Genomic DNA, 23,248 nt, shown 5'->3' on the forward strand with positions numbered 1-23,248 from the left:
ACACACACTGACTCTCACTGGGGTACGGGTTCCACACACACTGACTCTCACTGGGGTACGGGTCCCACACACACTGACTCTCACTGGGGTACGGGTCCCACACACACTGACTCTCACTGGGGTACGGGTTCCACACACACTGACTCTCACTGGGGTACGGGTCCCACACACACTGACTCTCACTGGGGTACGGGTCCCACACACACTGACTCTCACTGGAGTACGGGTCCCACACACACTGACTCTCACTGGGGTACGGGTCCCACACACACTGACTCTCACTGGGGTACGGGTCCCACACACACTGACTCTCACTGGGGTACGGGTCCCACACACTGACTCTCACTGGGGTACGGGTCCCACACACACTGCCTCTCACTGGGGTACGGGTCCCACACACACTGACTCTCACTGGGGTACGGGTTCCACACTCACTGACTCTCACTGGGGTACGGGTCCCACACACACTGACTCTCACTGGGGTACGGGTTCCACACTCACTGACTCTCACTGGGGTACGGGTCTCACACACACTGACTCTCTCTGGGTTACGGGTCCCACACACACTGACTCTCACTGGGGTACGGGTCTCACACTCACTGACTCTCACTGGGGTACGGGTTCCACACTCACTGACTCTAACTGGGGTACGGGTCTCACACACACTGACTCTCACTGGGGTACGGGTTCCACACACACTGACTCTCACTGGGGTACGGGTCTCACACACACTGACTCTCACTGGGGTACGGGTTCCACACACACTGACTCTCACTGGGGTACGGGTCCCACACACACTGACTCTCACTGGGGTACGGGTCCCACACACACTGACTCTCACTGGGGTACGGGTTCCACACACACTGACTCTCACTGGGGTACGGGTTCCACACACACTGACTCTCACTGGGGTACGGGTCCCACACACACTGACTCTCACTGGAGTACGGGTCCCACACACACTGACTCTCACTGGGGTACGGGTCCCACACACACTGACTCTCACTGGGGTACGGTTCCCACACACACTGACTCTCACTGGGGTACGGGTCCCACACACACTGACTCTCACTGGGGTACAGGTCCCACACACACTGACTCTCACTGGGGTACGGGTCCCACACACACTGACTCTCACTGGGGTACGGGTCCCACACACTGACTCTCACTGGGGTACGGGTCCCACACACACTGCCTCTCACTGGGGTACGGGTCCCACACACACTGACTCTCACTGGGGTACGGGTTCCACACTCACTGACTCTCACTGGGGTACGGGTCCCACACACACTGACTCTCACTGGGGTACGGGTTCCACACTCACTGACTCTCACTGGGGTACGGGTCTCACACACACTGACTCTCTCTGGGTTACGGGTCCCACACACACTGACTCTCACTGGGGTACGGGTCTCACACTCACTGACTCTCACTGGGGTACGGGTTCCACACTCACTGACTCTAACTGGGGTACGGGTCTCACACACACTGACTCTCACTGGGGTACGGGTCCCACACACACTGACTCTCACTGGGGTACTGGTCCCACACTCACTGACTCTCACTGGGGTCCGGGTGCCACACACACTGACTCTCACTGGGGTACGGGTCCCACACACACTGACTCTCACTGGGGTACGGGTTCCACACACACTGACTCTCACTGCGGTACGGGTCCCACACACACTGACTCTCACTGGGGTACGGGTCCCACACACACTGACTCTCACTGGGGTACGGGTTCCACACACACTGACTCTCACTGGGGTACGGGTCCCACACACACTGACTCTCACTGGGGTACGGGTCACACACACTGACTCTCACTGGGGTAAGGGTCTCACACACACTGACTCTCACTGGGGTACGGGTTCCACACTCACTGACTCTCACTGGGGTACGGGTTCCACACACACTGACTCTCACTGGGGTACGGGTCCCACACACACTGACTCTCACTGGGGTACGGGTCCCACACACACTGACTCTCACTGGGGTACGGGTTCCACACACACTGACTCTCACTGGGGTACGGGTCCCACACACACTGACTCTCACTGGGGTACGGGTTCCACACACACTGACTCTCACTGGGGTACGGGTCCCACACACTGACTCTCACTGGGGTACGGGTCCCACACACACTGACTCTCACTGGGGTACGGGTCCCACACACACTGACTCTCACTGGGGTACGGGTCCCACACACACTGACTCTCACTGGGGTACGGGTCCCACACACACTGACTCTCACTGGGGTACGGGTCCCACACACACTGACTCTCACTGGGGTACGGGTCCCACACACACTGACTCTCACTGGGGTACGGGTCCCACACACACTGACTCTCACTGGGGTACGGGTCTCACACACGCTGACTCACACTGGGGTACGGGTCTCACACACACTGACTCTCACTGGGGTACGGGTCCCACACACACTGACTCTCACTGGGGTACGGGTCCCACACACACCGACTCTCACTGGGGTACGGGCCCCACACACACTAACTCTCACTGGGGTACGGGTCCCACACACACTGACTCTCACTGGGGTACGGGTCCCACACACACTGACTCTCACTGGGGTACGGGTTCCACACACACTGACTCTCACTGGGGTACGGGTCCCACACACACTGACTCTCACTGGGGTACGGGTCCCACACACACTGACTCTCACTGGGGTACGGGTCCCACACACACTGACTCTCACTGGAGTACGGGTCCCACACACACTGACTCTCACTGGGGTACGGGTCCCACACACACTGACTCTCACTGGGGTACGGGTCCCACACACACTGACTCTCACTGGGGTACGGGTCCCACACACACTGACTCTCACTGGGGTACGGGTTCCACACACACTGACTCTCACTGGGGTACGGGTCCCACACACTGACTCTCACTGGTGTACGGGTCCCACACACACTGACTCTCACTGGGGTACGGGTCCCACACACACTGACTCTCACTGGGTACGGGTCCCACACTCACTGACTCTCACTGGGGTACGGGTCCCACACACACTGACTCTCACTGGGGTACGGGTCCCACACACACTGACTCTCACTGGGGTACGGGTCCCACACACACTGACTCTCACTGGGGTACGGGTTCCACACACACTGACTCTCACTGGGGTACGGGTCCCACACACTGACTCTCACTGGTGTACGGGTCCCACACACACTGACTCTCACTGGGGTACGGGTCCCACACACACTGACTCTCACTGGGGTACGGGTTCCACACACACTGACTCTCACTGGGGTACGGGTCCCACACACACTGACTCTCACTGGGGTACGGGTTCCACACACACTGACTCTCACTGGGGTACGGGTCCCACACACTGACTCTCACTGGGGTACGGGTCCCACACACACTGACTCTCACTGGGGTACGGGTCCCACACACACTGACTCTCACTGGGGTACGGGTCCCACACACACTGACTCTCACTGGGGTACGGGTCCCACACACACTGACTCTCACTGGGGTACGGGTCCCACACACACTGACTCTCACTGGGGTACGGGTCCCACACACACTGACTCTCACTGGGGTACGGGTCCCACACACACTGACTCTCACTGGGGTACGGGTCTCACACACGCTGACTCACACTGGGGTACGGGTCTCACACACACTGACTCTCACTGGGGTACGGGTCCCACACACACTGACTCTCACTGGGGTACGGGTCCCACACACACCGACTCTCACTGGGGTACGGGCCCCACACACACTAACTCTCACTGGGGTACGGGTCCCACACACACTGACTCTCACTGGGGTACGGGTCCCACACACACTGACTCTCACTGGGGTACGGGTTCCACACACACTGACTCTCACTGGGGTACGGGTCCCACACACACTGACTCTCACTGGGGTACGGGTCCCACACACACTGACTCTCACTGGGGTACGGGTTCCACACACACTGACTCTCACTGGGGTACGGGTCCCACACACACTGACTCTCACTGGGGTACGGGTCCCACACACACTGACTCTCACTGGGGTACGGGTCCCACACACACTGACTCTCACTGGAGTACGGGTCCCACACACACTGACTCTCACTGGGGTACGGGTCCCACACACACTGACTCTCACTGGGGTACGGGTCCCACACACACTGACTCTCACTGGGGTACGGGTCCCACACACACTGACTCTCACTGGGGTACGGGTCCCACACACACTGACTCTCACTGGGGTACGGGTCCCACACACACTGACTCTCACTGGGGTACGGGTCCCACACACTGACTCTCACTGGGGTACGGGTCCCACACACACTGCCTCTCACTGGGGAACGGGTCCCACACACACTGACTCTCACTGGGGTGCGGGTTCCACACTCACTGACTCTCACTGGGGTACGGGTCTCACACACACTGACTCTCTCTGGGTTACGGGTCCCACACACACTGACTCTCACTGAGGTACGGGTCTCACACTCACTGACTCTCACTGGGGTACGGGTTCCACACTCACTGACTCTCACTGGGGTACGGGTCTCACACACACTGACTCTCACTGGGGTACGGGTCCCACACACACTGACTCTCACTGGGGTACGGGTTCCACACTCACTGACTCTCACTGGGGTACGGGTCTCACACACACTGACTCTCTCTGGGTTACGGGTCCCACACACACTGACTCTCACTGGGGTACGGGTCTCACACTCACTGACTCTCACTGGGGTACGGGTTCCACACTCACTGACTCTCACTGGGGTACGGGTCTCACACACACTGACTCTCACTGGGGTACGGGTCCCACACACACTGACTCTCACTGGGGTACGGGTCCCACACTCACTGACTCTCACTGGGGTCCGGGTGCCACACACACTGACTCTCACTGGGGTACGGGTCCCACACACACTGACTCTCACTGGGGTACGGGTTCCACACACACTGACTCTCACTGCGGTACGGGTCCCACACACACTGACTCTCACTGGGGTACGGGTCCCACACACACTGACTCTCACTGGGGTACGGGTTCCACACACACTGACTCTCACTGGGGTACGGGTCCCACACACACTGACTCTCACTGGGGTACGGGTCACACACACTGACTCTCACTGGGGTAAGGGTTACACACACACTGACTCTCACTGGGGTACGGGTTCCACACTCACTGACTCTCACTGGGGTACGGGTTCCACACACACTGACTCTCACTGGGGTACGGGTCCCACACACACTGACTCTCACTGGGGTACGGGTCCCACACACACTGACTCTCACTGGGGTATGGGTCCCACACTCACTGACTCTCACTGGGGTACGGGTCCCACACACACTGACTCTCACTGGGGTACGGGTCCCACACACACTGACTCTCACTGGGGTACGGGTCCCACACACTGACTCTCACTGGGGTACGGGTTCCACACACACTGACTCTCACTGGGGTACGGGTCCCACACACTGACTCTCACTGGTGTACGGGTCCCACACACACTGACTCTCACTGGGGTACGGGTCCCACACACACTGACTCTCACTGGGGTACGGGTCCCACACTCACTGACTCTCACTGGGGTACGGGTCCCACACACACTGACTCTCACTGGGGTACGGGTCCCACACACACTGACTCTCACTGGGGTACGGGTCCCACACACACTGACTCTCACTGGGGTACGGGTTCCACACACACTGACTCTCACTGGGGTACGGGTCCCACACACTGACTCTCACTGGTGTACGGGTCCCACACACACTGACTCTCACTGGGGTACGGGTCCCACACACACTGACTCTCACTGGGGTACGGGTTCCACACACACTGACTCTCACTGGGGTACGGGTTCCACACACACTGACTCTCACTGGGGTACGGGTTCCACACACACTGACTCTCACTGGGGTACGGGTCCCACACACACTGACTCTCACTGGGGTACGGGTCCCACACACGCTGACTCTCACTGGGGTACGGGTCCCACACACACTGACTCTCACTGGGGTACGGGTCCCACACACACCGACTCTCACTGGGGTACGGGTCCCACACACACGGACTCTCACTGGGGTACAGGTCCCACACACACGGACTCTCACTGGGGTACAGGTCCCACACACACTGACTCTCACTGGGGTACGGGTCCCACACGCACTGACTCTCACTGGGGTATGGGTCCCACACACACTGACTCTCACTGGGGTACGGGTCCCACACACACTGACTCTCACTGGGATACGGGTCCCACACACATTGACTCTCACTGGGGTACAGGTTCCACACACACTGACTCTCACTGGGGTACGGGTCCCACACACACTGACTCTCACTGGGGTACGGGTCCCACACACACTGACTCTCACTGGGGTACGGGTCCCACACACACTGACTCTCACTGGGCTACGGATCCCACACACACTGACTCTCACTGGGGTACGGGTTCCACACACACTGACTCTCACTGGGGTACGGGTCCCACACACACTGACTCTCACTGGGGTACGGGTTCCACACACACTGACTCTCACTGGGGTCCGGGTTCCACACTCACTGACTCTCACTGGGGTACGGGTCCCACACACACTGACTCTCACCGGGGTACGGGTCCCACACACACTGACTCTCACTGGGGTACGGGGCCCACACACACTGACTCTCACTGGGGTACGGGTCCCACACTCACTGACTCTCACTGGGGTATGGGTCCCACACTCACTGACTCTCACTGGGGTACGGGTCCCACACACACTGACTCTCACTGGTGTACGGGTCCCACACACACTGACTTTCACTGGGGTACGGGTCCCACACACACTGACTCTCACTGGGGTACGGGTTCCACACACACTGACTCTCACTGGGGTACGGGTCCCACACACACTGACTCTCACTGGGGTACGGGTTCCACACACACTGACTCTCACTGGGGTACGGGTCCCACACACTGACTCTCACTGGGGTACGGGTCCCACACACACTGACTCTCACTGGGGTATGGGTTCCACACTCACTGACTCTCACTGGGGTACGGGTTCCACACACACTGACTCTCACTGGGGTACGGGTTCCACACACACTGACTCTCACTGGGGTACGGGTCCCACACACACTTACTCTCACTGGTGTACGGGTCCCACACACGCTGACTCTCACTGGGGTACGGGTCCCACACACACTGACTCTCACTGGGGTACGGGTCCAATACACACAGACTCTCACTGGGGTACGTGTCCCACACGCACTGACTCTCACTGGGGTACGGGTCCCACACACACTGACTCTCACTGGGGTACGGGTCCCACACTCACTGACTCTCACTGGGGTACGGGTCCCACACACATTGACTCTCACTGGGGTACGGGTCCCACACACACTGACTCTCACTGGCGTACGGGTCACACACACTGACTCTCACTGGGGTACGGGTCCCACACACACTGACTCTCACTGGGGTACGGGTTCCACACTCACTGACTCACTGGGGTACGGGTCCCACACACACTGACTCTCACTGGGGTACGTGTTCCACACACACTGACTCTCACTGGGGTACGGGTTCCACACTCACTGACTCACTGGGGTACGGGTCCCACACACACTGACTCTCACTGGGGTACGGGTCCCACACACACTGACTCTCACTGGGGTATGGGTCCCACACACACTGACTCTCACTGGGGTACGGGTCCCACACTCACTGACTCTCACTGGGGTACGGGTCCCACACACATTGACTCTCACTGGGGTACGGGTCCCACACACACTGACTCTCACTGGAGTACGGGTCACACACACTGACTCTCACTGGGGTACGGGTTCCACACTCACTGACTCACTGGGGTACGGGTCCCACACACACTGACTCTCACTGGGGTATGGGTCCCACACACACTGACTCTCACTGGGGTACGGGTCCCACACACACTGACTCTCACTGGGGTACGGGTTACACACACACTGACTCTCACTGGGGTACGGGTCCCACACACACTGACTCTCACTGGGGTACGGGTCCCACACACACTGACTCTCACTGGGGTACGGGTCCCACACACACTGACTCTCACTGGGGTACGGGTCCCACACACACTGACTCTCACTGGGGTACGGGTCCCACACACACTGACTCTCACTGGGGTACGGGTCCCACACACACTGACTCTCACTGGGGTACGGGTCCCACACACACTGACTCTCACTGGGGTACGGGTCCCACACACACTGACTCTCACTGGGGTACGGGTCCCACACACACTGACTCTCACTGGGGTACGGGTCCCACACACACTGACTCTCACTGGGGTACGGGTCCCACAAACACTGACTCTCACTGGGGTACGGGTCCCACACACACTGACTCTCACTGGGGTACGGGTCCCACACACACTGACACTCACTGGGGTACGGGTCCCACACACACTGACTCTCACTGGGGTACGGGTCCCACACACACTGACTCTCACTGGGGTACGGGATCCACACACACTGACTCTCACTGGGGTACGGGTCCCACACATACTGACTCTCACTGCGGTACGGGTCCCACACACACTGACTCTCACTGGGGTACGGGTCCCACACACACTGACTCTCACTGGGGTACGGGTCCCACACACACTGACTCTCACTGGGGTACGGGTCCCACACACACTGACTCTCACTGGGGTACGGGTCCCACACACACTGCCTCTCACTGGGGTACGGGTCCCACACACATTGACTCTCACTGGGGTACGGGTTCCACACTCACTGACTCTCACTGGGGTACGGGTCCCACACACACTGACTCTCACTGGGGTACGGGTTCCACACTCACTGACTCTCACTGGGGTACGGGTCTCACACACACTGACTCTCTCTGGGTTACGGGTCCCACACACACTGACTGTCACTGGGGTACGTGTCTCACACTCACTGACTCTCACTGGGGTACGGGTTCCACACTCACTGACTCTCACTGGGGTACGGGTCTCACACACACTGACTCTCACTGGGGTACGGGTCCCACACACACTGACTCTCACTGGGGTACGGGTCCCACACTCACTGACTCTCACTGGGGTACGGGTCCCACACACACTGACTCTCACTGGAGTACGGGTTCCACACACACTGACTCTCACTGGGGTACGGGTCCCACACACACTGACTCTCACTGGGGTACGGGTCACACACACTGACTCTCACTGGGGTAAGGGTTACACACACACTGACTCTCACTGGGGTACGGGTTCCACACACACTGACTCTCACTGCGGTACGGGTCCCACACACACTGACTCTCACTGGGGTACGGGTCCCACACACACTGACTCTCACTGGGGTACGGGTCCCACACTCACTGACTCTCACTGGGGTACGGGTCCCACACACACTGACTCTCACTGGAGTACGGGTTCCACACACACTGACTCTCACTGGGGTACGGGTCCCACACACACTGACTCTCACTGGGGTACGGGTCACACACACTGACTCTCACTGGGGTAAGGGTTACACACACACTGACTCTCACTGGGGTACGGGTTCCACACACACTGACTCTCACTGCGGTACGGGTCCCACACACACTGACTCTCACTGGGGTACGGGTCCCACACACACTGACTCTCACTGGGGTACGGGTTCCACACACACTGACTCTCACTGGGGTACGGGTCCCACACACACTGACTCTCACTGGGGTATGGGTCCCACACACACTGACTCTCACTGGGGTACGGGTTCCACACACACTGACTCTCACTGGGGTACGGGTCCCACACACACTGACTCTCACTGGGGTACGGGTCCCACACACACTGACTCTCACTGGGGTACGGGTTTACACACACACTGACTCTCACTGGGGTACGGATCCCACACACACTGACTCTCACTGGGGTACGGGTCCCACACACACTGACTCTCACTGGAGTACGGGTCCCACACACACTGACTCTCACTGGGGTACGGGTCCCACACACACTGACTCTCACTGGGGTACGGGTCCCACACACACTGACTCTCACTGGGGTACGGGTCCCACACACACTGACTCTCACTGGGGTACAGGTCCCACACACACTGACTCTCACTGGGGTACGGGTCCCACACACACTGACTCTCACTGGGGTACGGGTCCCACACACTGACTCTCACTGGGGTACGGGTCCCACACACACTGCCTCTCACTGGGGTACGGGTCCCACACACACTGACTCTCACTGGGGTACGGGTTCCACACTCACTGACTCTCACTGGGGTACGGGTCCCACACACACACTGACTCTCACTGGGGTACGGGTTCCACACTCACTGACTCTCACTGGGGTACGGGTCTCACACACACTGACTCTCTCTGGGTTACGGGTCCCACACACACTGACACTCACTGGGGTACGGGTCTCACACTCACTGACTCTCACTGGGGTACGGGTTCCACACTCACTGACTCTCACTGGGGTACGGGTCTCACACACACTGACTCTCACTGGGGTACGGGTCCCACACACACTGACTCTCACTGGGGTATGGGTCCCACACTCACTGACTCTCACTGGGGTCCGGGTGCCACACACACTGACTCTCACTGGGGTACGGGTCCCACACACACTGACTCTCACTGGGGTCCGGGTTCCACACACACTGACTCTCACTGCGGTACGGGTCCCACACACACTGACTCTCACTGGGGTACGGGTCCCACACACACTGACTCTCACTGGGGTACGGGTCACACACACTGACTCTCACTGGGGTAAGGGTTACACACACACTGACTCTCACTGGGGTACGGGTTCCACACTCACTGACTCTCACTGGGGTACGGGTTCCACACACACTGACTCTCACTGGGGTACGGGTCCCACACACACTGACTCTCGCTGGGGTACGGGTCCCACACACACTGACTCTCACTGGGGTACGGGTCCCACACACACTGACTCTCACTGGGGTACGGGTCCCACACACACTGACTCTCACTGGGATACGGGTCCCACACACACTGACTCTCACTGGGGTACGGATCCCACACACACTGACTCTCACTGGGGTACGGGTCCCACACACACTGACTCTCACTGGGGTACGGGTCCCACACACACTGACTCTCACTGGGGTACGGGTCCACACACACTGACTCTCACTGGGGTACGGGTCCCACACACACTGACTCTCACTGGGGTACGGGTCTCACACACGCTGACTCACACTGGGGTACGGGTCTCACACACACTGACTCTCACTGGGGTACGGGTCCCACACACACTGACTCTCACTGGGGTACGGGTCCCACACACACCGACTCTCACTGGGGTACGGGCCCCACACACACTAACTCTCACTGGGGTACGGGTCCCACACACACTGACTCTCACTGGGGTATGGGTCCCACACACACTGACTCTCACTGGGGTACGGGTTCCACACACACTGACTCTCACTGGGGTACGGGTCCCACACACACTGACTCTCACTGGGGTACGGGTCCCACACACACTGACTCTCACTGGGGTACGGGTTCCACACACACTGAATCTCACTGGGGTACGGGTCCCACACACACTGACTCTCACTGGGGTACGGGTCCCACACACACTGACTCTCACTGGGGTACGGGTCCCACACACACTGACTCTCACTGGGGTACAGGTCCCACACACACTGACTTTCACTGGGGTACGGGTCCCACACGCACTGACTCTCACTGGGGTACGGGTTCCACACTCACTGACTCTCACTGGGGTACGGGTCTCACACACACTGACTCTCACTGGGGTACGGGTCCCACACACACTGACTCTCACTGGGGTACGGGTCCCACACACACTGACTCTCACTGGGGTACGGGTTCCACACACACTGACTCTCACTGGGGTACGGGTCCCACACACACTGACTCTCACTGGGGTACGGGTCACACACACTGACTCTCACTGGGGTAAGGGTTACACACACACTGACTCTCACTGGGGTACGGGTCCCACACTCACTGACTCTCACTGGGGTACGGGTTCCACACACACTGACTCTCACTGGGGTACGGGTCCCACACACACTGACTCTCACTGGGGTACGGGTCTCACACACACTGACTCTCACTGGGGTACGGGTCCCACACACACTGACTCTCACTGGGGTACGGGTCCCACACACACTGACTCTCACTGGGGTACGGGTCCCACACTCACTGACTCTCACTGGGGTCCGGGTCCCACACACACTGACTCTCACTGGGATACGGGTCCCACACACACTGACTCTCACTGGGGTACGGATCCCACACACACTGACTCTCGCTGGGGTACGGGTCCCACACACACTGACTCTCAATGGGGTACGGGTCCCACACACACTGACTCTCACTGGGGTACGGGTCCACACACACTGACTCTCACTGGGGTACGGGTCCCACACACACTGACTCTCACTGGGGTACGGGTCCCACACACACTGACTCTCACTGGGGTACGGGTCCCACACACACTGACTCTCACTGGGGTATGGGTCCCACACACACTGACTCTCACTGGGGTACGGGTCCCACACACACCGACTCTCACTGGGGTACGGGCCCCACACACACTAACTCTCACTGGGGTACGGGTCCCACACACACTGACTCTCACTGGGGTATGGGTCCCACACACACTGACTCTCACTGGGGTACGGGTTCCACACACACTGACTCTCACTGGGGTACGGGTCCCACACACACTGACTCTCACTGGGGTACGGGTCCCACACACACTGACTCTCACTGGGGTATGGGTTCCACACACACTGACTCTCACTGGGGTACGGGTCCCACACACACTGACTCTCACTGGGGTACGGGTCCCACACACACTGACTCTCACTGGAGTACGGGTCCCACACACACTGACTCTCACTGGGGTACGGGTCCCACACACACTGACTCTCACTGGGGTACGGGTCCCACACACACTGACTCTCACTGGGGTACGGGTCCCACACACACTGACTCTCACTGGGGTACAGGTCCCACACACACTGACTCTCACTGGGGTACGGGTCCCACACACACTGACTCTCACTGGGGTACGGGTCCCACACACTGACTCTCACTGGGGTACAGGTCCCACACACACTGACTCACACTGGGGTACGGGTCCCACACACACTGACTCACACTGGGGTACGGGTCCCACACACACTGACATTTACTGGTGTACCCTAGGCAGGGTAGATTCAGAAAGAATGTTCCCGATGGTGGGGGAGTCCAGAACTAGGGGTCATAGTTTGAGGATAAGGGCTAAACCTTTTAGGACTGAGGTGAGGGGAAATTTCTTCACCCAGAGAGCGATGCATCTGTGGAATTCACTCCCACACAAAGTAGCTGAGGCCAAAACATTGTGAAATTTGAAGCAGGAATTAGATCCAGCTCTTGGGGAAAAGGATCGAGGGATATGGGGGGAAGGTGGGATCAGGGTATTGAACTTGATGATCAGCCATGATCATAATGAATGGCGGAGCAGGCTCGAAGGGCCGAATGGCCTCCTGCTTCTATTTTCTATGTTTCTATGTGAGGGGATTTGATGCAGGAGTCAAGATGTCTTGCTGCATTTCTATACATCCTTAATGAGATCTCACCTGGAACTGTTCTGGTCTCTTTCTCTGAGGATATACTTGCCATAGAGGGAGTGCGATGGAGGTTCACCAGAATAATCCCTGGGGTGGGGGATAGTTTATAAGGAGAGATTGAGGAGAATGGGTCCGTATTCCCTCGAGTTTCATAGAATGAGGAGTGACCTCATTAAAGCTTCCAAAACTCTTCCAATTTGGGACAGGATGGATGTGGATCAGATGTTTCCCCCGGCTGGGAATCTAAACCAGGGAACACCGACACGGAGTCAGACTGAGGGGGGGGCCATTTCAACTGAACTGAGGAGGAATTTCTCTTCTCCGAGGAAGCTGAATCTTTGAGGTTCTCCACCTCACTGGGCAAACACAATCATTGAGAATGTACAAAACACAAATCACTGATTTCCGGAGGCTGAGGAAATGGAGATCGCTCAAGAAAGTGGCATTGGGGGGGGGGTCATCAGCTATGATCTAATTGAATGATGGAGCAGGTTCGATGGGCTGAATGTCCTACTCCTGTTCCTGATAGCCTTTGTTCTGTGGTTGAGGGACAAATAATGACAGAGAAACTGAAGAACTAACCTGCTCTGTTTCCAATATTGTGAGTGGCAGCTGTCTGTCCATGTGAGGGAACAAATAGGGCCAAATCTGAATGGGGAAAATCTGATAGTGCAGCACTCCCTCAGTACTGACCCTCTGACAGTGCGGCATTCCCTCAGTACTGACCCTCAGTGCGGCACTCCCTCAATACTGACCCTCTGACAGTGCAGCACTCCCTCAGTACTGACCCTCTGACAGTGCAGCACTCCCTCAGTACTGGCCCTCTGACAGTGCAGCACTCCCTCAGTACTGACCCTCTGACAATGCAGCACTCCCTCAGTACTGACCCTCTGACAGTGCAGCACTCCCTCAGTACTGACCCTCTGACAGTGCGGCACTCCCTCAGTACTGACCCTCTGACAGTGCAGCACTCCCTCAGTACTGACCCTCTAACAGTGCGGCACTCCCTCAGTACTGACCCTCTGACAGTGCGGCACTCCCTCAGTACTGACCCTCTGACAATGCAGCACTCCCTCAGAACTGACCCTCTGACAATGCAGCACTCCCTCAGAACTGACCCTCTGACAGTGCAGCACTCCCTCAGTACTGACCCTCTAACAGTGCAGCACTCCCTCAGTACTGACCCTCTGACAGTGCGGCACTCCCTCAGTACTGACCCACTAACAGTGCAGCACTCGCTCAGTACTGACCCTCTGACAGTGCTGCACTCCCTCAGTACTGACCCTCTGACAGTGCAGCACTCCCTCAGCACTGACCCTCTGACAGTGCAGCACTCCCTCAGAACTGACCCTCTGACAGTGCAGCACTCCTTCAGTACTGACTCTCTGACAATGCAGCACTCCCTCAGGACTGACTCTCTGACAGTGCGGCACTCCCCCAGTACTGAGCCTCTGACAGTGCAGCACTCCCTCAGCACTGACCGTCTGACAGTGCAGCACTCCCTCAGTACTGACCCTCTGACAGTGCGGCACTCCCTCAGCACTGACCCTCTGACAGTGCAGCACTCCCTCAGAACTGACCCTCTGACAGTGCAGCACTCCCTCAGTACTGACCCTCTGACAGTGCAGCACTGCCTCAGTACTAACCCTCTGACAGTGCAGCACCCCCTCAGTACTGACCCTCTAACAGTGCAGCACTCCCTCAGTACTGACCCTCTGACAGTGCAGCACTCCCTCAGTACTGACCCTCTGACAGTGCAGCGCTCCCTCAGTACTGACCCTCTGACAGTGCAGCACTCCCTCAATACTGACCCTTTGACAGTGCAGCACTCCCTCAATACTGACCCTCAGTGCGGCACTCCCTCAATACTGACCCTCTGACAGTGCAGCACTCCCTCAGTACTGACCCTCTGACAGTGCAGCACTCCCTCAGTACTGGCCCTCTGACAGTGCAGCACTCCCTCAGTACTGACCCTCTGACAGTGCAGCACTGCCTCAGTACTGACCCTCTGACAGTGCAGCACTCCCTCAGTACTGACCGTCTGACAGTGCGGCGCTCCCTCAGTACTGACCCTCTGACAGTGCGGCACTCCCTCAGTACTGGCTCTCTGACAGTGCGGCACTCCCTCAGTGCTGACCCTCTGACAGTGCGGCACTCCCTCAGTACTGACCCTCTGACAGTGCTGCACTCCCTCAGTACTGACCCTCTGACAGTGCGGCCCTCCCTCAGTACTGACCCTCTGACAGTGCGGCACTCCCTCAGTGCTGACCCTCTGACAGTGCGGCACTCCCTCAGTACTGACCCTCTGACAGTGCAGAACTCCCTCAGTACTGACCCTCTGACAGTGCGGCACTCCCTCAGTACTGACTCTCTGACAGTGCGGCACTCCCTCAGTACTGACTCTCTGACAGTGCGGCACTCCCTCAGTACTGACCCTCTGACAGTGCGGCACTCCCTCAGTACTGACCCTTTGACAGTGCAGCACTCCCTCAGTACTGACCCTCTGATAGTGCAGTACTCCCTCAGTACTGACCCACTGACAGTGCAGCACTCCCTCAGTACTGACCCTCTGACAGTGCGGCACTCCCTCAGTACTGACACTCTGACAGTGCGGCACTCCCTCAGTACTGACCCTCTGACAGTGCGGCACTCCCTCAGTACTGACCCTCTGACAGTGCAGCACTCCCTCAGTACTGACCCTCTGACAGTGCGGCACTCCCTTAGTACTGACCCTCTGACAGTGCAGCACTCCCTCAGTACTGACACTCTGACAGTACGGCACTCCCTCAGTACTGACCCTCTGACAGTGCGGCACTCCCTCAGTACTGACCCTCTGACAGTGCGGCACTCCCTCAGTACTGACCCTCTGACAGTGCGGCACTCCCTCACGACTGACCCTCTGACAGTGCAGCACCCCCTCAGTACTGACCCTCTGACAGTGCGGCACTCCCTCAGTACTGACCCTCTGACAGTGCGGCACTCCCTCAGTACGGACCCAGTGACAGTGCGGCGCTCCCTCAGTACTGACCCTCTGACAGTGCGGCACTCCCTCAGTACTGACCGTCTGACAGTGCGGCGCTCCTTCAGTACTGACCCTCTGACAGTGCGGCACTCCCTCAGTACTGACCCTCTGACAGTGCAGCACTCCCTCAGTACTGACCGTCTGACAGTGCGGCGCTCCCTCAATACTGACCCTCAGTGCGGCACTCCCTCAATACTGACCCTCTGACAGTGCAGCACTCCCTCAGTACTGACCCTCTGACAGTGCAGCACTCCCTCAGTACTGGCCCTCTGACAGTGCAGCACTCCCTCAGTACTGACCCTCTGACAATGCAGCACTCCCTCAGTACTGACCCTCTGACAGTGCAGCACTCCCTCAGTACTGACCCTCTGACAGTGCGGCACTCCCTCAGTACTGACCCTCTGACAGTGCGGCACTCCCTCAGTACTGACCCTCTGACAGTGCGGCACTCCCTCAGTGCTGACCCTCTGACAGTGCGGCACTCCCTCAGTACTGACCCTCTGACAGTGCTGCACTCCCTCAGTACTGACCCTCTGACAGTGCGGCCCTCCCTCAGTACTGACCCTCTGACAGTGCGGCACTCCCTCAGTGCTGACCCTCTGACAGTGCGGCACTCCCTCAGTACTGACCCTCTGACAGTGCAGCACTCCCTCAGTACTGACCCTCTGACAGTGCGGCACTCCCTCAGTACTGACTCTCTGACAGTGCGGCACTCCCTCAGTACTGACTCTCTGACAGTGCGGCACTCCCTCAGTACTGACCCTCTGACAGTGCGGCACTCCCTCAGTACTGACCCTTTGACAGTGCAGCACTCCCTCAGTACTGACCCTCTGATAGTGCAGTACTCCCTCAGTACTGACCCTCTGACAGTGCAGCACTCCCTCAGTACTGACCCTCTGACAGTGCGGCACTCCCTCAGTACTGACACTCTGACAGTGCGGCACTCCCTCAGTACTGACCCTCTGACAGTGCGGCACTCCCTCAGTACTGACCCTCTGACAGTGCAGCACTCCCTCAGTACTGACCCTCTGACAGTGCGGCACTCCCTCAGTACTGACCCTCTGACAGTGTGGCACTCCCTCAGTACTGACACTCTGACAGTACGGCACTCCCTCAGTACTGACCCTCTGACAGTGCGGCACTCCCTCAGTACTGACCCTCTGACAGTGCGGCACTCCCTCAGTACTGACCCTCTGACAGTGCGGCACTCCCACACGACTGACCCTCTGACAGTGCAGCACCCCCTCAGTACTGACCCTCTGACAGTGCGGCACTCCCTCAGTACTGACCCTCTGACAGTGCGGCACTCCCTCAGTACGGACCCAGTGACAGTGCGGCGCTCCCTCAGTACTGACCCTCTGACAGTGCGGCACTCCCTCAGTACTGACCGTCTGACAGTGCGGCGCTTCCTCAGTACTGACCCTCTGACAGTGCAGCACTCCCTCAGTACTGACCCTCTGACAGTGCGGCACTCCCTCAGTACTGACCCTCTGACAGTGCGGCACACCCTCAGTACTGACCCTCCGACAGTGCAGCACTCCCTCAGTACTGACCCTCTGACAGTGCGGCACTCCCTCAGTACTGACCCTTTGACAGTGCGGCACTCCCTCAGTACTGACCCTTTGACAGTGCGGCACTCCCTCAGTACTGACCCTTTGACAGTGCAGCACCCCCTCAGTCTCAAACACAGGATTTGGTGACTGAGATGTGTGTTGAGATTTGTCTCCGCTGTGCCACACTGTCCGGGACATTTACTCACCTGAATAGTCAGATGCTTTTTCACAGGGTGGGAGGATCACGACACAGGTTAAAGGTGCGAGGGGCAAAGTTCAGAGGAGATGTGCGAGGGAACCTTTTCACACAGAGGGTAGTGTGTGCCTGGAACATGGGGAGGTGGTGGAAGCAGCGACGATAGTTTAAGGGGCATCTTGACAAATACATGAATAGGATGGGAATAGAGGGATACGGACCCAGGAAGTGTAGAAGATTGTAGTTTAGTCGGGCAGCATGGTCGGCACGGGCTTGGAGGGCCGAAGGGCCTGTTCCTGTGCTGTACATTTCTTTGTTCTTTGACTGCTGTGCAGGGTGTTGCTATGATTCCAGTAGTTCGAAGCTATAAGACTGGAGAGGTCACAGAGTAACCCACCTGACTGAAGACTAGCACCCAGGCCCGGGCGTACAGTCCACTCCTTTTAACCAATTGATCCGAAATGAACCCTCCAGATAGAGCGCCAAGGCAACCTCCGACCAGAGGTATCCATGACAACCAGCGACCCACGTCCGCATCGCTGTGGTACAGGTTGAAATACAGTTCGGTATTGTAGGCCCAAACGTACCCGCCTGAAATATGTAAAACAGTCTGTTAACTCACGGAGCGGCTGGTGTGAAAATCATCAGCCATGATTGAATGGTGGCGTGGACGCGATGGGCCGAATGGCCTTACTTCCGCTCCTATGTCTTATGGTCTTATGGTCCTGGAAACTCACTTTGACAATCTATCCAGCAATTATTATCCTGACAGTTTCACGCAGAGAATTTTACTCGGCCATCTCAGAGGTTTGGGTAAGTTAATCATCAGGGCATTAGAGGGGAGTCATGGCTTGGCCGAATGTGGGCTTCCCTCCCTGAGAAATTGGGGACAGTGTAGAGGGAGCTTTACTCTGTATCTAACCCCGTGCTGTACCTGTCCTGGGAGTGTTTGATGGGGACAGTGTAGAGGGAGCTTTACTCTGTATCTAACCCCGTGCTGTACCTGTCCTGGGAGTGTTTGATGGGAACAGTGTAGAGGGAGCTTTACTCTGTATCTAACCCCGTGCTGTACCTGTCCTGGGAATGTTTGATGGGGACAGTGTAGAGGGAGCTTTACTCTGTCTCTAACCCCGTGCTGTACCTGTCCTGGGAGTGATTGATGGGGACAGTGTCGAGGGACCTTTACTCTGTATCTAACCCCGTGCTGTACCTGTCCTGGGAGTGTTTGATGGGGACAGTGTAGAGGGAGCTTTACTCTGTATCTAACCCCATGCTGTACCTGTCCTGGGAGTGTTTGATGGGGACAGTGCAGAAGGAGCTTTACTCTGTATCTAACCCCGTGCTGTACCTGTCCTGGGAGTGTTTCATGGGGACGGTGTAGAGGGAGCCACATTTTGTATCTAACCCAGTGTTGTACCTGTCCTGGGAGTGTTTGATGGGGACAGTGTAGAGGGAGTTTTACTCTGTATCTAACCCCGTGCCGTACCTGTCCTGGGAGTGTTTGATGGGGACAGTGTAGAGGGAGCTTTACTCTGTATCTAACCCCGTGCTGTACCTGTGCTGGGAGTGTTTGATGGGGACAGTGTAGAAGGAGCTTTACTCTGTATCTAACCCCGTGCTGTACCTGTCCTGGGAGTGTTTGATGGGGACGGTGTAGAGGGAGCCGTATTTTGTATCTTACCCAGTGTTGTACCTGTCCTGGGAGTGTTTGATGGGGACAGTGTAGAGGGAGCTTTACTCTGAATCTAACCCCGTGCCGTACCTGTCCTGGGAGTGTTTGATGGGGACAGTGTAGAGGGAGCTTTACTCTGTATCTAACCCCGTGCTGTACCTGTCCTGGGAGTGTTTGATGGGGACAGTGTAGAAGGAGCTTTACTCTGTATCTAACCCCGTGCTGTACCTGTCCTGGGAGTGTTTGATGGGGACGGTGTAGAGGGAGCCGTATTTTGTATCTAACCCAGTGTTGTACCTGTCCTGGGAGTGTTTGATGGGGACAGTGTAGAGGGAGCTTTACTCTGTATCTAACCCCGTGCCGTACCTGTCCTGGGAGTGTTTGATGGGGACAGTGGAGAGGGAGCTTTACTCTGTATCTAACCCAGTGCTGTACCTGTCCTGGGAGTGTTTGATGGGAACAGTGCAGAGGGAGCTTTACTCTGTATCTCACCCCATGCTGTACCTGTCCTGGGAGTGTTTGATGGGGACAGTGTAGAAGGAGCTTTACTCTGTATCTAACCCCGTGCTGTACCTGTCCTGGGAGTGTTTGATGGGGACGGTGTAGAGGGAGCCGTATTTTGTATCTAACCCCGTGCCGTACCTGTCCTGGGAGTGTTTGATGGGGACAGTGTAGAGGGAGCTTTACTCTGAATCTAACCCCGTGCCGTACCTGTCCTGGGAGTGTTTGATGGGGACAGTGTAGAGGGAGCTTTACTCTGTATCTAACCCCGTGCTGTACCTGTCCTGGGAGTGTTTGATGGGAACAGTGTAGAGGGAGCTTTACTCTGTATCTAACCCCGTGCTGTACCTGTCCTGGGAATGTTTGATGGGGACAGTGTAGAGGGAGCTTTACTCTGTCTCTAACCCCGTCCTGTACCTGTCCTGGGAGTGATTGATGGGGACAGTGTCGAGGGACCTTTACTCTGTATCTAACCCCGTGCTGTACCTGTCCTGGGAGTGTTTGATGGGGACAGTGTAGAGGGAGCTTTACTCTGTATCTAACCCCATGGTGTACCTGTCCTGGGAGTGTTTGACGGGGACAGTGCAGAAGGAGCTTTACTCTGTATCTAACCCCGTGCTGTACCTGTCCTGGGAGTGTTTCATGGGGACGGTGTAGAGGGAGCCACATTTTGTATCTAACCCAGTGTTGTACCTGTCCTGGCAGTGTTTGATGGGGACAGTGTAGAGGGAGTTTTACTCTGTATCTAACCCCGTGCCGTACCTGTCCTGGGATTGTTTGATGGGGACAGTGTAGAGGGAGCTTTACTCTGTATCTAATCCCGTGCTGTACCTGTGCTGGGAGTGTTTGATGGGGACAGTGTAGAAGGAGCTTTACTCTGTATCTAACCCCGTGCTGTACCTGTCCTGGGAGTGTTTGATGGGGACGGTGTAGAGGGAGCCGTATTTTGTATCTTACCCAGTGTTGTACCTGTCCTGGGAGTGTTTGATGGGGACAGTGTAGAGGGAGCTTTACTCTGAATCTAACCCCGTGCCGTACCTGTCCTGGGAGTGTTTGATGGGGACAGTGTAGAAGGAGCTTTACTCTGTATCTAACCCCGTGCTGTACCTGTCCTGGGAGTGTTTGATGGGGACGGTGTAGAGGGAGCCGTATTTTGTATCTAACCCAGTGTTGTACCTGTCCTGGGAGTGTTTGATGGGGACAGTGTAGAGGGAGCTTTACTCTGAATCTAACCCCGTGCCGTACCTGTCCTGGGAGTGTTTGATGGGGACAGTGTAGAAGGAGCTTTACTCTGTATCTAACCCCGTGCTGTACCTGTCCTGGGAGTGTTTGATGGGGACGGTGTAGAGGGAGCCGTATTTTGTATCTTACCCAGTGTTGTACCTGTCCTGGGAGTGTTTGATGGGGACAGTGTAGAGGGAGCTTTACTCTGAATCTAACCCCGTGCCGTACCTGTCCTGGGAGTGTTTGATGGGGACAGTGTAGAGGGAGCTTTACTCTGTATCTAACCCCGTGCTGTACCTGTCCTGGGAGTGTTTGATGGGGACAGTGTAGAAGGAGCTTTACTCTGTATCTAACCCCGTGCTGTACCTGTCCTGGGAGTGTTTGATGGGGACGGTGTAGAGGGAGCCGTATTTTGTATCTAACCCAGTGTTGTACCTGTCCTGGGAGTGTTTGATGGGGACAGTGTAAAGGGAGCTTTACTCTGTATCTAACCCCGTGCCGTACCTGTCCTGGGAGTGTTTGATGGGGACAGTGGAGAGGGAGCTTTACTCTGTATCTAACCCAGTGCTGTACCTGTCCTGGGAGTGTTTGATGGGAACAGTGCAGAGGGAGCTTTACTCTGTATCTCACCCCATGCTGTACCTGCCCTGGGAGTGTTTGATGGGGACAGTGTAGAGGGAGCTTTACTCTGTATCTAACCCCATGCTGTACCTGTCCTGGGAGTGTTTGATGGGGACAGTGTAGAGGGAGCTTTACTCTGTATCTAACCCCGTGCTGTACCTGTCCTGGGAGTGTTTGATGGGGGACAGTGTAGAGGGAGCTTTACTCTGTATCTAACCCCGTGCTGTACCTGTCCTGGGAGTGTTTGATGGGGGACAGTGTAGAGGGAGCTTTACTCTGTATCTAACCCCGTGCTGTACCTGTCCTGGGAGTGTTTGATGGGGACAGTGTAGAGGGAGCTTTACTCTGTATCTAACCCCGTGCTGTACCTGTCCTGGGAGTGTTTGATGGGGACAATGTTGAGAGAGCTTTACTCTGTATCTAACCCCGTGCTGTACCAGTCCTGGGAGTGTTTGATGGGGATAGTGTGGAGGGAGCTTTACTCTGTATCTAACCCCGTGCTGTACCTGTCCTGGGAGTGTTTGATGGGGACAGTGTAGAATGAGTTTTACTCTGTATCTAACCCCGTGCTGTACCTGCCCTGGGAGTGTTTGATGGGGACAGTGTGGAGGGAGGTTTACTCTCTGTCTAACCCCGTGCTGTACCTGTCCTGGGAGTGTTTGATGGGGACAGTGTTGAGGGAGCTTTACTCTGTATCTAACCCCATGCTGTACCTGCCCTGGGAGTGTTTGATGGGGACAGTGTTGAGGGAGCTTTACTCTGTATCTAACCCCGTGCTGTACCTGTCCTGGGAGTGTTTGATGGGGACAGTGTAGAGGGAACTTTACTCTGTATCTAACCCCGTGCTGTACCTGTCCTGGGAGTGTTTGATG

At 57.0% G+C, this 23,248-nt stretch overlaps 1 protein-coding gene across 1 annotated transcript in view; it reads right to left on the bottom strand.

Moving 5' to 3' along the window:
* Positions 1-23,248, bottom strand: part of LOC140399365 (protein spinster-like) — a 72,163-nt gene that overhangs the window by 23,570 nt on the left and 25,345 nt on the right. The window contains exon 6 of the mRNA XM_072488941.1: positions 18,756-18,949. Within this exon, the coding sequence (XP_072345042.1) occupies positions 18,756-18,949 (194 nt within the window). The remainder of the gene's footprint in view (positions 1-18,755; positions 18,950-23,248) is intronic.

This window comes from Scyliorhinus torazame, chromosome 22 (assembly GCF_047496885.1).
Source record: "Scyliorhinus torazame isolate Kashiwa2021f chromosome 22, sScyTor2.1, whole genome shotgun sequence".
In the NCBI taxonomy this organism is placed as follows: domain Eukaryota; kingdom Metazoa; phylum Chordata; class Chondrichthyes; order Carcharhiniformes; family Scyliorhinidae; genus Scyliorhinus; species Scyliorhinus torazame.